The sequence below is a fragment of the Phoxinus phoxinus genome (assembly GCF_949152265.1).
Source record: "Phoxinus phoxinus genome assembly, chromosome: 9".
Lineage (NCBI taxonomy): Eukaryota > Metazoa > Chordata > Actinopteri > Cypriniformes > Leuciscidae > Phoxinus > Phoxinus phoxinus.
The window spans coordinates 16957154-16977234 of record NC_136884.1 but is presented as its reverse complement, the minus strand read 5'-3'; the positions used below and the strand labels follow the sequence as shown (position 1 = coordinate 16977234).

Sequence of the window (20081 nt, the reverse complement as noted above, 5' to 3'; positions counted from 1 at the left end):
ACAAATACATCATAAAACTTTGTGTTGTATGTTTCAGATAAAACTGAACACGTTTTTTACTTTACCACGTCACAAAATGCACAAGAAGCAACTTAAAATAAAATCATTTTGCAGTAATGTCATCATAGTCACATTTTCCCAGTAAGCCAAATTGGAGCTTTATCATGGTCAGGCTAAGGGTAAGTTTACACGACAACGATATGCTTAAAACTGAAAGTTTTTCCTTTGAGTTTTCCGCGTACAGACGACACGGCACCATTGTCAAAACGATCCCCATTCACACGGATCCGCGAAAACGACTAAAAACGCTGTATTCTGCTGCCAGGCCGTTAGATGGCGATGAAACACTATAGACTGAACACGTAATACGCATGTGCATGACGTCATCGTCTACAGAGATTCGCTTTTTTGTTGTTCACACAGAGACCGTTTTCAAAAACTTGCACTTTGAAAACCGTTTTTAAAAGTTTGCATCTTCAGGCACCCGAAACGCTGTTGTCGTGTAAACGAACGGCCAAAACGCATAAAAAGTTGTACGTTTTTAGTTGAAAACGGTGTTGAGTAAACAGCCCCTAATATTTAGTAGCCTACAACGACACAAGTGTGAGTGTAATATTGCTTAATTGTATCCTTACAAATCAATATGATTTTATTAAAAAGGCTGATGAAACTATTTGAAAAGGTCTTGCATTCATCATTCCTCTCGCTGATTCATTTCTATTGCTTACTGTGTGATGTTTCATTTGAGCTTTCTCCATCATTGCGATACCAGGTGGCAGGTTTAACAGTGTCACCTCATTTAGAGGATATCTCATTACATTTCCCTTGATCCTCTCCACATCTACCGTTTCCTTTTCTATTAGTGCTGAGGTGTTTCACATCAGGAACAATCAAAACAAACAAAAACAGAACGACATCCAATCCGCACAGTAGGACAACGCATCATGATTGCAATGCAAATATAATTATGTTCTCTTCAAAAATCTCTGTCACCACTGAAATGATGCGGTGCACGTGAACTGTTACCGCTGATATCACTGTTACTGTCCACAGGTGTGGAGTGTGCAGGTGTTTTCGATTTATTCTCTGTAGGAGTTGAGTGGCAGGCTTGCGCAGAGGATTGTGGGATTGACAAACATAAGGTATGTTTTGCATGCTGGAACCAGCATGGGATACCGGTTGCTTGTTTGCTGGTCCCCAGCATGGGAAGCGGGAGTGCTGGCCCACCAGCTAGACCAGCAACATAAATCAGCCTGGACCAACATGGAATTCATGCTGGTTTATGCTGTATTTTTCAGCAGGGTAGCTCTAAACTACGGAGCCCCTAAAGAAACCTGGTGGAGGGAAAAAATATGAATATTTGTCAATGCTTTTGCGCAAAAGTTTTGCTGCCGCTCCCCCAAGAACTTTGCATTCCCTCACAAAAACTTTTGCATTCCACCAAGAAACTTTGCGTTCCTTCGCAAAGACCTCAAAACATTTGTGAGAGAAGGTGATTTTCAGGTCAGTATATCTCCACTGTCAGGCAAGGATTTATCAGTAAATTTTTACAGCAGGAGCTTGTGCCCCAGTAAAAAACAATCTAGCTTTTTACTGGCCATGCCTCCAACAGGAAATGGTAGTTATTGCTCTATTTTGCAAGCAATAATTACATTCTCACAGACAACTTCCTGTTATTAAAACTTCAGGACAAGTTAACAGAATACTAAGCTACAAAACCAAATCACATTAGCTGCTGACAGCTGATCATTAAATGTTGTTTGGATATATATATATATTTTTTTTTTTTTTCTTGTAAAAAAAAAAGCTTCTTTTTTTTTTTTTTTTTTTACCAGGCTCTTATGTTTAGGTTCAGCAATTTCACTTTAGTGGCAATGAAAGGTTATTAGTCAGTTTTTGAAATGCGTTATTTTTATTTATAAAGTCCAGTGTCCAATGTCAAGTGATAAGTCCATGTGTGCTTTTTTCACAAAAACCTCAAAGTCCACCTCTTTGGACAACAAGAGACATACATTTCAAACATTTAAAAATCACTAAATATGCAACTGGAAACATTGCAAATAATGAAAGCAGAATTGTAAACGTAACAATGAAGAAACTGATCCACACAGTAGGGGGAGCTGTGATGCAAGTGACGTCCACATCCGTTTCCATGTCAGTTTAACAGCAGCACAAGGAACAGTGTTGTGTTTACTTGCTTTTTGCAAAATCTTGTCATTGCCACTGTAATGATGGACAAAACAGGATTAAAAACTTGCAGGTCGGCAAATGAAAGTCTGCTCATACGCACGCCGTCATCCATCTTGAAATCAAATGATTTGATTCGTATCTTCCGATTTGTTCTTCTGTGGACTTGGAGGCTTTTGCTGACAAAGGGAAGTGGCGTTTAGAGGTTTCTGCCAACGAACCGGATATTAGCAGATTTTAAACAAAAGTATTTGATAAACGTATAGTATGTGCGGAGAGCATTCGCTCAATATCATTATCTAAATTTTGACGGACATGGCGTTTAGAGGCTTTTGCATATATTGCAGTATAAATCACCTCTCATGCTAATTGGGTTGATTACCTGAACATGCTCCTCCAGAACTTTATTGAACTTTGTACAAGCTACTTAATGCAGGGCTAGCTGCTCATTTGTTGAACCAAGAAGTACATACCAACATGGTGCTCTCATATTACTGTGAACGAGAGAATTAAATCCCACCCTCAATATTAAAGATCCAACCACTAATTGGTAAAGTCATCACGTCACTTCAACTGCTGTTAGAAGCTCCAGTTCCCATAGAAACAGTCAGTGTCCTGAGACATGCCCTTTGGACTCCACATACACATTCCCTGTTGAAACATGCATGAATTCCATGTTAGTTCAGGCTGGTTTATACTGGTGGTATAATGCTGGTCTAGCTGGTGGTAGCTGGACCACCAGCACTCCCCCATGCTGGGGACCAGCAGCATCCCCAGCTATACCATTTTGGTCCCAGCTTGCAAAACATTCCTTATGCTGGTGACCAGAAATGCTGGATTTTTAAATAGGGCATGCAAATGTGGCCACAGCATGAACTGACTTTGGTTAAACTCTTACTCTTGTTACCTAAAATTGGAAATACTAACAGTAAATTAATGACTTTTGGTTTCTGCAACCCACTGTTTCTCCAAACTAATAGACTTACTAATTGACAACAATGTTGCATGCTCATAGTTTCTTTTCCCTTTAATAATTAATAATGATGTGATAGTATAATGTATAATGGCTGACGGGACAGGAAAGTTCGTTTTTCTGAGGTGAGAGACTTTATTTTGTAACTAGTTACGTAAATAATATTACAATAATGTCACTAACATATAGCCCGACAACATCTCACCTGACAGTAGAACAGGCAAAACAACAACTTTAACCGCGTCTGACAGAGGTGTCAACAGCTTGAACTTTCACGCACGTCTTTCAAAATAAAAGTCTCGCATCAGAAAAACGTACAATTACGTTCGTTGTTGTTTCCTTGACTACACATTCCGCAACCCACTTTTGGGTCGCGCCCCACCAGTTGAAAAACACTGCAATAGATCACCCTCAGTGTAATCTGTCAAAATGACGGACGGCCTTCAGATTTTTCTGTCACTGCAAAAAAAATGTATCTCAATGATAAAAAATGTTCGGTTAATGCGACCTCTGCTCCAAACAACCCTTAAGAACAAGCACAGCAATCGCTTCACTTCAGCTCCTGTAACTACTACCTACTGTCACAGTAATTGACATTTGCCCATTTGAAACCCATGAACAGTGACCTTTCACATTTGAGAGATGAGAGCATGAGTTCATCACTATCACAGCTGCAGAACCAGAAAATATATGTGTTTCTGTCAAAGGTGTATTCACCATAATGTCCATAGGGTCTTCGGCTCATGCCCTGGTTTCACAATGACTTGTCTGAGGTCAAAAACCTGTCCCATAACAAAGTGTCAATCATATTTAGATGTTCTAAAGTGGCAATAAGGTCTGGGACACTATGACTGACATGTGATTGGTTAGTAAACGAGGTTGTATAAGGGCTGGGTGACTTCCCATGGTTAGTAATTGGCTCCACCTACGGCTATGTGCTATTCAGTAGTTTTTTCTGCCCTGCTGTGCTGTTGAATTGCTGGTAATGTTGCCTTCCATTGCATTTTACTATTAAAGGTTAACTCAAATGAATTTTGGTCCATGAACACCTGTGGCACCTTTGGGTTTTTATTGCTGGTGTGCCCTGCATGTACTGTTCGGCATTAAAAAAAAACATTTGTTCCCCTTTCATTTCCATTAATCTCCACCAAGTTACCTGCTGGACTGTAGCGGATAATAATGTGCAACATGGCATTTTCGAATGTACCACAATAAGACTGTTGTTCTGGATAGAGCTAGAAAACTCTAAAGGGCTCCTTCACTTTTAGTTCTGCAGAGAAAAGTGGGATGTAAAGTCCTCTTAAGCCAGTAGTTAGCGAGCTCTGAATCAGAGGTAATTAAGGACAGAACGAATCCACTTTCCAATATACGCTTGTCCCTTGACTCTTGACATTTCCCAAGCTTTTTTGATTCTGTGAGACTTGCTGCCACATCTTCGATTACTTTGATTTGTTGTTCTTGTTGCTTTCATGCGGATAAAAATGTATTGATACTAAGGTTGACAAGATGCTGTACTGTTTGTTGCTAGTAGGTGTTCCTACTTAACTGCTAGATCCGACTGCATCAGACAACGGATTATGTGAGCTTTACTGTCTGAAATCCGATGTGTAGGTGCTTAACTGAGACTACTGGAGCCAATTGATTTTCATGACATTTCGTGATAAATCATAGTTCCGTTAACTGCTCTTGATCGGCATTCTTTGATCATTGCACTTGGAACATTTTACCAAAATACTCGGTGACACAAGAGTGTTCAATGCTTCTTCTGGAAAGTATCTTCCAGCAGTTTTTAGCTCTGGCCCTAACTAAATATATCTGAATCATCTGAACTAATCAAGGTCTTCAGGATCACGAGAAACTTCCAGGTGTGTTAAGCAGAGTTAAATTCTACAGGAAAGTGGACCTCCAGGAGTAGAATTGGACACATTGCTGTAGCAGAATTCTGGGACTGCGTCACTACTGAATATATAGTGCTACTGCAAAATAGTCCCTCTGCAGTCAAAAATTGTATCCCTTAAAACTCTTATTTGATCACCAAAATTACATATTTAAGCATATTTTTTCTTTGAAGATAATTTCTTCATGCCTTAAAATAGCTTGAATGTAACTACATCCTTGCCTCGTGTAGTATACGTGGTTCTATGAATATGCAAATTAGCCCCACCTCCACTCACTCACAGCAGCTCAGAGATCCAGTCGTTGACCTGATTGGTTACAAGGTAATTTGTGACCTCAGAAACACCAGCGATTTCAAACCGCGTTAGTGTCTTTGGTTCACTGCAGTTTTAAGGAGAAAGTACTCAACAATGGTGTTGACTTATGAATTTGCACATGGTTTGTCTTAAACCATATCAAAAACACCACATAGGCATATAAACAACTTAAAAACTTGATTTTCACCACAAGGGGACTTTAACAAATAAGTCTCATGGGGAAATTATTTTTAAATGAATTAGTTAAAAAGACCAATTATATTTTAGTAATCGGTTTGAATCAGTCTAACGACTCACTAAATGAATCAGAGCAGTTCTAGACTTATTGACCATCCCTATTGGTCACCGCAAGTTTGTCGCATTTTTTAGCAGTTTCTGATACTCATTTCATCTCCATTCACCAATTCCCATTTCAAACGAATGGCTTCCGGGCGCATTTATGCAGCAAATCGCTGAAAAGTTACCAATATCCACACGGCGTGCTCTTGTGCACTTGAGTACTTTCCATAATTTAATGAAACCAGCGAACTGAGACTATATTTGTGTTTCTTTGAGCTACTTGCATCTCTGAGTGTTTGCAAGACTATTTTCTCACCTCCTCCACAGTCCTTTTCCTCCTCTTCAATGCTGCTTTTGATAGTATCATACTCCTCGTCAATGTTCTGGTTGCCACGTATTTGACTGAGCACGCGCCGGGCCTTTTGGGTTAGACCTTTCTGGATGAGCCAGCGAGGACTCTCTGGTAGGAAGAGGAACCCTAGGAACTGCAGCAATGCAGGGACCACTGACAGACCCAGCATATACCTACACAGATGAAAAAGAAATTTCATTAATTGAGGATGTTAAAGTGTGTATGTCAGGTTAAATTTATTTTTTAGATATATTAAATAAGGGTTAGATGTCTGAGTGAAAATGTAATTAGCATTAAAATTATTACTGTAACTGCCCTGCAATAAGATTTATAGCCATTTCTGTCAAGATCATATTTTTAAAACAAGGGCTGAGCTGTGACGTCATACAAGGGAGTCGCGCCAACAAAGTTCTATTGAAGTATGGAGAGTTTTGAGTCTGAGGAGATCCAAAATCCCCCTCAAACCTATACGATGGCCCACAGCCATACAATTTTGAGCCTCCCAGGCGGGAGACAGATGAGGAGCCAAACAGAAATGTAAATAATTCATATCGAAGAAACATAAATATCTGGTGTGAAGAAGAACCAGTGGAGAGTTGGTCAGGTGTCTGGTAGTATAGGCATAACTTAGCGGTGGAACGGTACATGTATTCGTATTGAACCGAAACGGTACGGGCGTCACGGTTCGGTGCTTGAATATACACGGAGAATACACAGTATGAAAATAAATAAAACTCGCGTGCAAATTAATTCATGCGGAACTAACGTTGGCTTACTGTTATGCGCGGGTTATTTAGGGACACATAATCTGTAGCTCCGCCTTAGCTCTGAAGCTCCGTGGCTATAATGAACAGCCTGCGGTGTCAAGATTGCAATGCTGGAATATGTTGGTGTGTGTGTGTGTGTGTGTGTGTGTGAGAGAGAGAGAGAGAGGCGCGGGCGCGATCGACTGCTTCAGTAGCACCGTAGGTACCGCATCAGCTACCAGTCTCGGTTTTAAATCCCATTTTATAACTCATGAGATCTCCAACCGCGTAGTCCTTCTCAGTGAAATGGGCGCTGCAAATGACCGAAGTCTTGGATACGGAAGCAGCACTGAAGTCAGCGCGTTTGGTCCGAACAAAGTTGACCCAGGCACGGAACACAGTGGACTCTGTGACCGGTTTTAACGGTGTTTTTGCACACAGCACAAACGCAGTAATTCACCATCGTGAAAATACGCCTGCGTATACTAACTACCTAACTTAAATAACTAACTAAATAAATAAATAAATGTCCTAATCACTAATTCTCTCGCTCTATCACTCGTACAATTATCAACACAGCTCAGCGAGCTGGGGAGACGTCTCCCTGTTATGACGTCAAACGATTCGTTTGGGGGGATGGGCAGTTTTAAGTGAGGACTGAAAATAACAAACTTTTTCATCTTATATTCTGCCTTTAGGTATCGAAAAACATACAAAACAATACATCAACTTGTCAAACGTGTATTTCCCCTAACTATTTTGTGTCAATCATAATTAAAAATTTAACCTGACATACACACTTTAAAAGAAATTAGAAGAAAAAAATCATTGTTTTTGTCTCATAGTCTCTTATCCTCAGCTGCTGAAAGATTACATGGTGCCTACGCTTTGTAGCTAGTTTATTTTTAAGACTACATCTGATGTGAACAGAACATGACGTTAATGGTATAGGCTGAATGGTGTTAACTAAAAAAAAAGCATTCCTTTGACAAATTGGGCAACACTTTATTTCAATGGTCCACTTTAGACATTTTACTATAAGTACCTTTCCAACTACATGTCGACTAGCAGTCATTAGAGTATTAGTAGATTGTCTGCTTGAAATCTGCAAACACTTTATTTTGAAGGTCCCCAACAGAAGATATACAGACTGATAAGCAACTCTGCAAGTAAATGTCAACTTATTTACTAGCCCTAACAGTCTAATAATACTAATAGTTTTGAGAGTTAGTTGACATGTAGTTTCTATTTGATGAGAGTTAGTTAATTGACATGTAGTCGCAAAGTTACTTATAGTTAATATAATGTCTAAAGTATAATCAGAAATAGTTTTTTTCTTGTTTTAAGAATAAATACATACTTGTAAATATTATATGATCATATTTCATACATTAGGCCTATACTGTATATATATATATATATATATAAACTGATTTTAAGATTCTCACAAATTCTTATCATACATAGTTTACATATTTAAAGCTGCAGTCCGCAGTTTTTCCTCTTTGTCGCAATCTCTGTTCGAAATCTGCAATTGCAGATATTTGCGGAATTATCAACTTTACGTGGGTTGTGCCTCGACACGGCACAGCGCGGATGAATCCAATGTTTTGAGGACAACGTGCGGCTGTCAGTCACCGCGCCGGTGTGGATACTGGCATTCGCAATCACAGATTTTACTTTTTGGAAGTATGACCAACATAATCATTTTCACCAACTATCATCCACTTTTGTTCTGACCAACAACAAAAAAAATAATTTGTAGTAAATTGCGCTGATTAAATCTAACGATCGCTTAACATATCACGTAAAACCGTGCAAATTATACTTTTTTTCTCAAATTGTTAATGTTAACAACATCAGCATTGCGTGACTACGTTCAATGCCCTTCAGATTTTTATCCTTGTTTTCGCCTGGGCCCGGTTGCAGTCTCTTTGAAGTCTTTTGCATTTTACAACGGGTGAATCTTGTCACTGGTGATTGTTGTTTGAACCTTTCTGGATCCGCAATCAAATTAATACGTTTAATCATATCAAGTGCTGTGAGAAAAGGCTATAAATCTCCACCTCCAACATCCTCACACGCAATATAGCCTACTAGCCGAGACACCTTCTTTACAGATGTGACGTAATGACGCAAAGACATGCTCCAATTTCCCGCAGAAATCCACCAGTGCCACTGGAATTAAAAACATTATTACAAGCTTACTTTTTGAACACTGGCTGGATAATTTGTAACCCAAAAAAAAAGCTACGGACTGCAGCTTTAACAATTTACAACGAGTGCATTAACTAACAAACTAATAATGAAAATTAAAATTGTTCAGCGTTTATTAACCTTTGTTAATCTTAGTTAATAAAAATGTTTACGTAGGTCAGTTCACAGTGCATTAATTACTGTTAATAGATTCAAATGTTGAATGTACTAGTAGTAAATGTTGAAATTAACTTGAACTAAGATGAAGTATTGTATTGCGTATATTGTATTATTACGTATTGTTCATTGTTGGTTTAAATTAACTTAAGTACTGTAGTTAATTAACAAAAGAAACCTTATTGTAAAGTATTACCCATATTTTACTAAAATCTTAGACGAAAAAAAAAAATTTCAGAGTGTGGAGACAAACAGTAAGGCTTGTGCTTAGTATTTCTGAGAAAAATAATCACATTTTTTTTTTTTTACCATTAATATCTGCCAGTTAAGCCAATTTGGTCTGTAATATACATAAAGCAAAAACCGTCATAACTTTTTTGTATGAACCTAGCCATCCTTTGAATCATTATTTACTGCAAATTATCATGAGAATTAGTTGGTTCCGCAGTAATCCCTTCATTGACATGGAGCGATTTGTGGTTTAGATCCCGGGGAAGATAAAAGTAAATAAATGGCAACATTTCCATAAAGTATAACATTTTCTTTCCTAGAGCAACAGCTACACATGGTGAGGGGGATATTTTCTGCTTTTACATTTATTTTGTTTTGTTTTGAGGGTTTATTATGACAGGCTAGATAAGAGTGAGAATGATATGATTTACAGGATCTGCCCTACAGGACTGTTCTTTCCAGTAGAGTTGACGTTCACATCACACAGAGGTAGACAAATCCACACAGTGAATTCATTCTCGCATCACACTCAATTCAGACTTCAAGCTCACATCTCATTTCTTTAGCCATAGTGCTGTAGATTGTGAACATCATGGAAACCATTCAATACTAACTCTCAAATATAAAAAAACACGGCCATTGTATTGTTCAGCCTTTGACACCACAGCAAAGAAACAAGACAAATTCTAGATTCAATGCAAATTCTGCCATTAAAGACTTGGTGCTCCTACCTCCAGCCTCCATGCTGCATGTAGCTGAAGGCCCCATCGATAAGGCTGGCTATGAATTGGCCCGCTGTGATGAACAGTGTGTTGATGGTGACCAGGCGTCCTCTCAGGTGGGGTGGCGACGTTTCGGCGATGTACACAGGAATGGTCATGGACCCAATACCTGGACGGATGTATATAGCAGTCAAATATAGGCTATTTTCCATTTGGTTTGGCATCTTTCCATTAGCTGCTCACATTACACAGATGCAAAACTAATTACGGTATAAGACATTACAGTGCAGTATGTTGTCCCAGTGGGATGATGGTGGTGGACATAAACAGTAATAGTTTTGAAATATCAATTAAAGATAATTGAATTTTAGTGCCGTGATAAAGAGTTATTATATAGGGTACAACATGGCTAAATACGCACCGGGGTAAAAGGCGCCTTTGATTTGATTTCCCTCTAAATCACTAGAATCAGATCAGAATCCATCATATTTAAAAATGTGATATTAATCATGTCATATAATAAAATATAATGTATTGTCAATACTGTAAATCTATATAAATCATACACAGAGTAGTGAAAAGCACATTTTTCTTAAGCCCCGTTGTACCCTATATAGTATTACGTAGAAAATCATTTCAACATTAGAGTATGCTGTATTGAATGGATGGAAGAAGTCAAAAACATGGATAAGCACAACAGAAAATGCATTTCCTACACACTTTTGTCTTTTATTACAAAGGTTTTCTTTCTAAATCTATCCTGTGGTTAGAAAGTATAGTGCCCAAAGCACAAACGCTTGGGAATGAGTCACCCAAAAATGAAAATGCAATCCTTCACTCAACCTGTTGCTACTGACTTTCTTTCTTCTGTGGAACACAAAAGGAGAAAAGTTAAAGAAACTACTGTCTTCTCCATAATGAAAGTGAATGGAGATTGGGGCTGTTGAGCTCCAAAATGACACAATCACTAGGGGTGCACCGATATGAAAATGTTGGCCGATACCGATAACCGATAATTCTTTATATTTGCATTTGATATTTAAAATCCATGTCCCAAAAACACAATTATGATGATTTAGCCGTCATGACAGACTTGCGTTAAAAATTGCACTTAACTGTATTTTCCTGTTTTGAAGTGATTCCTATCATATTTCAAGCAATTCAAAACAATCAAGGCGAACAGTGTCTCAGCTGAAGGAAATAATTAATTATTGATCGGCTTTAATATATCGATAACATTTCAAATAAACATATATCGGACGATACCGATGTGGTAGCCGATATCGTGCATCCCTAAAAAGCACCAAAAGCATTTCAGAAAAGAATCATAAAGTATCCCATATTATTTGTACACTATATATTCTAGAGTTAATCTTTATCATTTTTGAGGTTGACAGCCCAAGCTCCATTCACTTTCATTATAGCCAGTATATTCCGAACTAATTCATTTCAGTGATCTTGTCTGACACACGTATGTATATAAATAATAAATAAGAGATCTCTTGGCAAAATAACTGGTGTAGCTTCCGTGATTCAACCATAACGGGGAAAAGCTTAATTTTCATATCGTGTTCCACAACTAATAATAATAATAATATGGATTTGGAATGGCATAGGGGTCATTTTGGGTGAACAATTAATTTTTACTTTTTATTAAAGTATAGTAGTGTAAAAAAAAAATATATATATATATATAGTAGTAGAAAAAAAAGATAAATAAACAAAATGAAAAAGGTTATTTTATTTAACATATGAAAGTGAGTTTATGCGTGCCAGTAATGCTGTTCGAATCCGAATCTAGTACTGCAGACATGCACCACATGATAAATCCCCAAACACTGAAAGCCTTATTACACTGGCATTGTCTCTCAGATCTACAAAGGACCGCGCAACAATATGTGACACGCATAGTGAACATGCTTTGTGTGCCCGTGTTCCCCGCCAATCACATGGGGCTCAAGAGATGATACAGCCAGGCCACATCCTTCTCATTCCCGCCAATTACATCACAGATGTGTCACATTATGCAAATTTTCAACAAGCAAGTGATTTCTGGAAACGCAGGGACGCCGTAAAATGTGAATTTGCTTCCAACAGACTGGGATGGGGAAGGAAATTGAAGTGTGATGTTGTGCGGCGGGACCAGTGTTCACTTGATATTTACACAGGAGAACAAACAAAAAGTCCATGCATGCCCACATTAATCTGACAAGGTCTACGACATAACCGCTCCCTATAAAGTCTATTAATAGCCCCAGTTCACTGTCGCTCTCGTTGCCCGGCAGACAACGCACCTGTTGCCATGGGAACGCCTCGCTGCTTCCCTCACAAGGAGGTTAATCAATACTGCGAGAAGACAGCAGTTATTGGCATCTCATTTACGTTTTGGAAGACACTGACTTCACATGAGTGAAGGATGTGTTCTCTTCTCACGTAGTTTGATGGAGAATATCCAACGATGCAAAAATCCCTCATTTTTTATACATGTGGGAAGACCGATATTATGCCACATGGAAGGATCATTCAAAATGACTGCGTGGAGCGTGATATCTCTGTATGTGGTGAAAACATGTCGTCTCATTTTTCATACGTGGCACTGGGGCAAAACATCAAATAATTTGCATATGCAATGAAACCACGACTCGCCCAGTTGTCTCAAAGGGTCTGTTCCAAAACCGAATCTGAAAAAGCAGCTACCTTCTATGGACTCATCCTAACCAACCTCAGCTCACTGGAAAGATGTGCCTATGCATACATTTTACAGCTTAAATCACCAGCAACTTATATTTCTGTTCACACAAATAATGATTACAGGTGTAGATTATTGATTAATAAAGACAATTGTCATGTGGTTTCTTGCATAACACTATGTTTTGACTTCAAAACGCTATCACCGTAGAGCATGATTTGTAAAATGCATACATACACTACTAGTAAACTTGTTTGGTAGCTTATGGTACAGCATTGCACAATAAAAGAGCTTAAAAACTTGTAGAAACGGGCTACAATGGTATGATTGCTTAAGTAAATGGCTTATATCTCATGTTTGCTTTAGTTAACTGGGATTATGCTAGGGTTTAATGTAAATGGAACACTATTTTCAAACACGATAGAGTATTAACTTTTAGTGTCACTCACAAGACATTTAATTACCGAACTGCTGTGATACACACAACAGCCAACATACTAAAATGTTGCCAGATTCACGTCATCCATTGGATAAAAGTAAATCGACATTTCACTTTGAGAGTGTTATAAATCAACATACATTCATTTTGCAGAAATGTCGCCACAGCCATGTTTTTCCCATGATCCTGGGTTGATACTAAATGGAACCTGCATCGTACAAATAGCAGTCTACACAGGACACTAGACTAACAATTGATTCCAGAAGATTCTGATGTTAGCATGTCGCTAATCAACCAATACAATACTCTCACTGCATAACTCTAAACATAAACATACATAGCTCTCACAAATATTAATTTTAATTTGGGATACAGAACTTTTTTTACTTATGTTTTTCAGTTTTAAATGAAATATATTTATAATCAACATTTCTCTCACTTCATCCGCCATCTTGGATGTATTGTTTACTGAGCTTGTTGTGCAGTGCATTCTGGGATTGGCTCTTTTCACAGCCGCCTTTGCTCATATTTACCAAGCGTGCCAATATTAGAGGAGGGCACTGTACATAGTTAACTCACTAGGAACTGAGCCATATAACAGGCCCAAAAAAACAGGACACGTATACAGACATAAAGACTGCCATTAGTAGAAGTTTAAGTCAGAATCACGTGTTTTGCGGAGGAGACCCAAATGCGTAGAAACAAAATGATAAATTAGTTCAGTACTAAAAAATATCACTAAAAATTGTTCATGCTCTATCTATTTTCGATCTTTTCTTATGGTAAGCCTAGCAGCTAACTCAATCCTGCAGAGAGTTATTACCATGCTGCCGGTAACAAAGTTTATATCCTGAAGTAGAACATCATTAAGTCATTTGTGAGGTTTTGTCTTGGTTAGGAAGCAGCTTCCGAAGGTAGCCTTGTATGTAGACAGCGAGGCAGCTCACTTCACTTTAGAACATCAATGTATACTAAAAAAAACACAATAAACAATTGAATCGCAATTTGCAATGTTATTGATATTGCATGAGAGTTACAGTGCGAGTGTTTTATTTTAACATTAATGGCCATCAGTAAATCTGTTTAAATGCGCTAGGGAATACTTGGCAAGTATCAATCCACTGCTATCATTATTCAAAATCAAATTTTCCTGAGTACAATACATCACAATAACAATATTGAAGCTCTGCTCTAATGATGTAACAGTCAGTCAGAGGAAGTGGAGGCAATCTATGTTGTTTTGGTGTCTTGTTTATGTCCACTAAAAAACACTGTAGATGCTTTTGCTTAGGTTTAGCTGCTAAACAAGAGAGTGGACTCATTAGTGTGAGACTACACTGAAGCTGTAGCTGTCTCTTATTATTAGCAACAGCGTCTTAAAGCAAAAACTCACCCACTTCATTCAACGGCCTACCCCAGACACTCAGCGTGAGAGGCCATCGCTCTAATGGCCTTTCGGTCCACAACGGTGGACGAGTCATGGAGACAGCAGACGATTGCCAAAACAGCTTAGCAACTTCTCTGATCACACCATTGGCTCAGACATTGCCAAGCCAAATTAACTTCTACTTTATACCATCTGTGATTAGCACAAAGATCTGCGCCCGGTTTTGAAGGATTGTTAGGGTGAGGAATTGCCCAAATCTATTGAGACTGACTTTCTGAACACTGCATTAATGATTTGACTCATATGCAGTAGTGTAAACACATACTTTGCTGTCATAGCTCTGCTAAATAAACATAATGAGCTGAGGAAAAGGTCATTCATTTGATGGTTTAACTGACCCTTTTGCTCCATACTGGTTTTGTGTTTTCACAAAGGTCAGCCTGGAAGTAATTGCGCTCAATCACTTAAACCAAAAGTCAGGTTAATTATCAGATCAATGACCTTTCAGAAAAGTTACAAGACAATTTATTTATAGGTATTCGCAAATAGTACTAGAAATTTAAAATGATCACACTTCATGAATACAAAGATAACTACACGAAAACTCACACCTAGTGTCCGAAATCAAATACTTCCCTACTATATAGCATGCAGAAAAAAAAGTATGCCAAAAGAGTAGTATGTCCGAATACATCGTTTTCGGAAAGTCGCCGGATGACCTACTACTTCCACTGAGACTCTGAAGTCCACATTCGATGCACACTATCCTATGAGGCCACGGGAGAGGATTTATGAATGGAAGTGAAGCGACGCAACTGATGCTGGTAGGTCACGTGACAGTAACAACATGGCGGATGCAGTACGTCCGAATTTCATTCATACTACCCATATTCAATCATACTATATAGAGCATACTTTTTTAACGACCGAAAAGTAAATTAAAATCCAGCACCTACTCAGAATATGCGATTTCAGACTCAGCGACAACAAAGCTATTAGTGTGTTGTAACTGTTTGCCATGGTGTTGCTATGCCGTTCTGGGTGGTTACTAGAACACTAAAAGGGTGTTTTGGATGGTTGGTTTGCTTACTGGTAAAAAAGAGCACCCCCAAGTACAACAAACCAACCCCACCGCCCCAATGTGTACTGTGTGTGTATTACTTAAAGTAATAGTAGCCTACCTTTAAAATTATAAATATATTAATTATGGTCCACAGTATAATGCTTGAATGGCAATTCTCTGGATTTGAGCAATTAAGATGGCATTACTCAGCCAGGCATTATAAGGATTGAGAAAACACCAATCTTCCCTAATGACAGTGTGTAATCCTAGACAATAAGCATCAGGCTAAATTGCTCTTTCCAAATACTCGTGGGATATTCGGGTCATTCTTGGAACCAACCTTGGAATCATTAATGAAAAATACGACTTGAGCTTGTGGAGCTCTGTCAGTCTTCACCCAGTCAAATCATGTGAATCCTTATGACTCTGAGTACTAATTGCCCGAGTTAAAAATAGTTCTGAATTTTCAATGAAGCCCTGCGTGAAATTTTATCAAAGCTTGTGATCTTACACACAACACACTATGACTCACTTGGTATCCTTTAAGCAAAGCAATTAAAAAGACAGTGTACAATCCTTTAGAAAAAGCATGCACATTGAACACATTTTAAATAAGCCTACTGTGTGCATTTATTGAAACACTATTCAAAAGGCAAGAGTCTGACAATTAAATAGTCCAAAACACACACACACACACACACACACACACACACACACACACACACACACACACACACACACACACACACACACACACACACACACACACACACACACGTTAAATGTTTTTGAGTTGACATTTGCTTTCTGCATAACCACATGTTATCGTAAAAACAGCATTCAATCCACCAACTGTCTTCATTTATTGTTGTTACTTTTCAAGTTGCCTTTTATGTAAAGATTTTGTTGTTTTACCCATGTCCCAAACTATTAATGTCAAGCTATGAAAATCCATCATTAAAAAATAGTTGGAACCTTGGAGACTCAATGTGGGAACAATGTGAGAATATAGTTATGTTGTGTAGGAGATGGGGCCAGCAGTATCTTCTGGGTCAGTGCCAACACCTCTGTGACTCCTGCGTGGCCAATCCAGGAGAAAACGATAAAGTGGTTCTGGCAAGTATGAGCAATTGGGTATGTAGGTTTGGTCTGAAGAAGGGTATACCCAGGGAACGTGGTATGGATTCAGTCTCTAGGTGGAACAGAGGTACTCAAGCTTGTCTTGGTTTGTGATGACTTGAAAGATGTGCTAGGGCCCTCAAACCAGTGCCACCATTCCTATAAAACCATCTTGATAGCCAGCAGCTTACGGTTATCTATATCATAATTCTGGACTGCTGTGGACAATATTTGAAGACAACAGCACAAGAAAATATGAAGAAAAAGCACAGGGATAGAGCTTGGGATGAGTTCCCTGTCTCAATGACAGGATAGCATCAACCCTGGTGACAGATTTGTCATCTTCCAAGATAAAGAGGAGCTCTGGATCAAGTTGATAGAGGATGGGGACCCTGTTGAGAGCTGAAATTATAAATGAACAGCCTTTAAACGTTGGTAAAGCTGAGGAAGCATTGTTACTCCTTGGTGAAAAGGTTGAGGCCAGGATGTGATAGCTTGCATTTTGCCTGAAACAATATGACATATCCCAGGAAATGGACAGTTAAAGTTAAACTGGCAAACGGACTTTGAGGTGTAGCCGGTGTTCCTCTAAGCATCCTTGAACATGATAAGTGTGATGAACCGGTGAAGAAAGTCCTGTACCACCTCATTTATAAATGACTGAAATACAGAGGGGGAGCTGGCCAGGCCAAATGGCATGACCTGATATTCAAAGTTGTCACAGGATGTAATGAAAGCAGTTTTTCACTCATCTCTCTTATGAATGAGGTTATAGGCGCTGTGCAGACTGAACACTTCAAGGAAGGCTTGATTCTTAGTTGGAATGTCAATGCTACAAAGATCGAGGGACTCTCAATGGTGGTAGGACAAACAAGAATGGACAGGCAACCTTTAAAACATTGCTCACATCTCGAGTGGACCAAAGGAAGAGTCAGATTGTGATGAATGAGCCATGGCAGTCCCAGTACAAAATCTTCTGTGTAATTAACAATACTAAGAGTGTTTATCTGTGGAGGTCCCTGGGTTGGAGGGTGAGTGATCCTGTTGGGTAATGAATCTGGAATCAATGGATTTCTGATGAAGGAGCTGAATTTTTGTCAGTTGAATTTTAAATGTAAAGAGGAGTGATTGGGCCATGAAGTTCCCTGCTGCACTGGAGTATATGAGGGCAGGAGTATGGATAGCACCGTATTGTTAATCTCAATGAGGTTTGGATGGTAGAGCAATGAATGGTGTTCATTAAGTATAAACATAACCGCTCATCCTGTCTACTCCTTTGCACTTCCAGAGTCAGCCAGGTGGAACTAATCTGCACTGTCTCCTCCAGGAAAAGCATCTGAAGCGCAGACTTCTGAAACTTCTGACTATTCACTATGATAAATTGAATACAGCTTGTCAGGGCATGATCTCAGTCGGTTATCCACACACATTTAATAAACCACTGCAGTCCCATTGCTTCATCCTTACCTGCATCTGTGAAGCAGGAATTAGCTCCTGATGATACGTGGAGAGGAGGGCTGGCTCATTCCAACTGCTAGACACTACAAGGGTGAAGAAGCACAGTGCATATTCGACCACGAATAAGGTTCAGTGTCTCAAAGACACAATAACTACTCACCAGTATGTGAGTCCCGCATTGGTTGCTCGACACCTCCCGGAATTGTTGGATAAAAGCACTAGCGGACTGGAGAACTGGACCGCTCTGATGCAAGATAGTCAACCCCGACTGCTCTGCCGGGCAGAGCAGAGATGATATATGCCACCTTAGCCAGTTGGGAAGTGGTTGGGCTGCATCTCGAAGCTTAAGGAACATTGCAGAAGGAATCAGTTGCAATGGTTAGGAGAGCTAGAATAACAGGCTGGAGTGGCCATGGGTGAGGAAGGGGCTAATCTTAATGGCGGTCTAGCATGATTTCTTCCATTGTGAGATGACATGTTACTGAACGCATCCCGGGTTGTCTAAATACATTAGAGAACTGTCTCGGTGCTTAAGTGTTTTCTTACTAAGCTGGAAGGACTCGCTGAATAGAGCTGTGTCCCAATGGACACAAAGGAAATGTGAAAGAAACACACTCTTATTCATCTCATTACAAAGAGGCAAGAGAACAAAGGCATCCCCAAAAAAAAGGTCATTCACAACAAGGCCACATGACAACATAAAGACGAAAAACAAAAACTCCAATCCACTTTTTCCTAAAGAGCCTACTGCATTTTAGACTATGGGAGGCACATCCAGTTTGGGAAGGTTCCACTCAAAAAATAATGCAACAAATAATTTCAATTCATAAGGTTGCGCTACAAATAATCCTGTAAAAATGTTCTTCATGTTCTCATGTTCAGACTGAAAGAGAATAACGTAACACTTGGTATTTTTATGTGAGTTGATAAAAAGAGAATATCTGTCAAGATCTCTTTTTAGTCGCTGCGTTCTTCTCCTCCTGATTGTTTTCATTTTTGTGTTTGTATTCCTCTGTACCAGTAAAAAAGACAACATACTATGCATTTGTTGTCTGGTCTCCTGATTGAATTTATGATATATCCCATGAAGAATTCACTGGAATGCACTATGAATCTCTAATTTTTCTCCCCTAAATCCTCATGTCTCTTTCCAGGTTTGTTTCACACAGATGCTTTAAAATGTAGTTGCCTCCCCCTTTTCACTTTTTATCCCTATTAGCAGTGTTTACTGGAACGTTTCTAAAGCGGGGGTGTGAATCAACCAAGAAGTCCATCAGGCTCATGTTTTGGCCTTGGTCACAGTCCAGATTTAAGCCATATAGTGAATATTTTGTCTCATATTAGGAGACATTTTTCAACTACTCATGAACTGTTTGAAGCCATCAACATTGAGTGGAACAACACAGACTCTTCTTCCTATAAAAAGCTGTCTGCATGGGGAAGGCTATTCAGTGCTAAGTTAATTTATCTACAGTGCAACTCTTGCTTATTTCCAGACCAGTGATTTGTGATCAAAATGGGTAAGATCAATGAAAGACCACAATTTTGCCATTATTGGCTTGGCCCTTTTTTGTAACGTATGATGTTTTAAGAAAATGAGAAAAAAAAAAGTACAAACACAAATAATTAGCAAATGAAGACCAAAATAAATACAAAAAATGATCCTGTGAGGCTTGAAAATAGACCGTTGAACACATACGTTACATGAAGGTGTTTATTTTCCACAGTCCAGGGACGAAATTGCCAGACTAAATTAAAAATAAACAGTCTGAAATGAGTTTGAAAAGAACCAAAAATGTACCGTCCATTTACAAAACACAATGATTTCTAAAGATGCTGTTTATTTTAAA

General features: G+C 38.8%; 1 protein-coding gene across 1 annotated transcript in view; it reads right to left on the bottom strand.

Moving 5' to 3' along the window:
* slc2a13a (solute carrier family 2 member 13a) overlaps window positions 1-20081 on the bottom strand; it is a 62401-nt gene that overhangs the window by 40783 nt on the left and 1537 nt on the right. Inside the window, exons 2-3 of the mRNA XM_079623639.1 lie at window positions 10086-10245; window positions 5969-6177 (exon numbers count right to left, since the gene is read on the bottom strand). Coding sequence (XP_079479765.1) covers window positions 5969-6177; window positions 10086-10245 — 369 coding nt within the window. The remainder of the gene's footprint in view (window positions 1-5968; window positions 6178-10085; window positions 10246-20081) is intronic.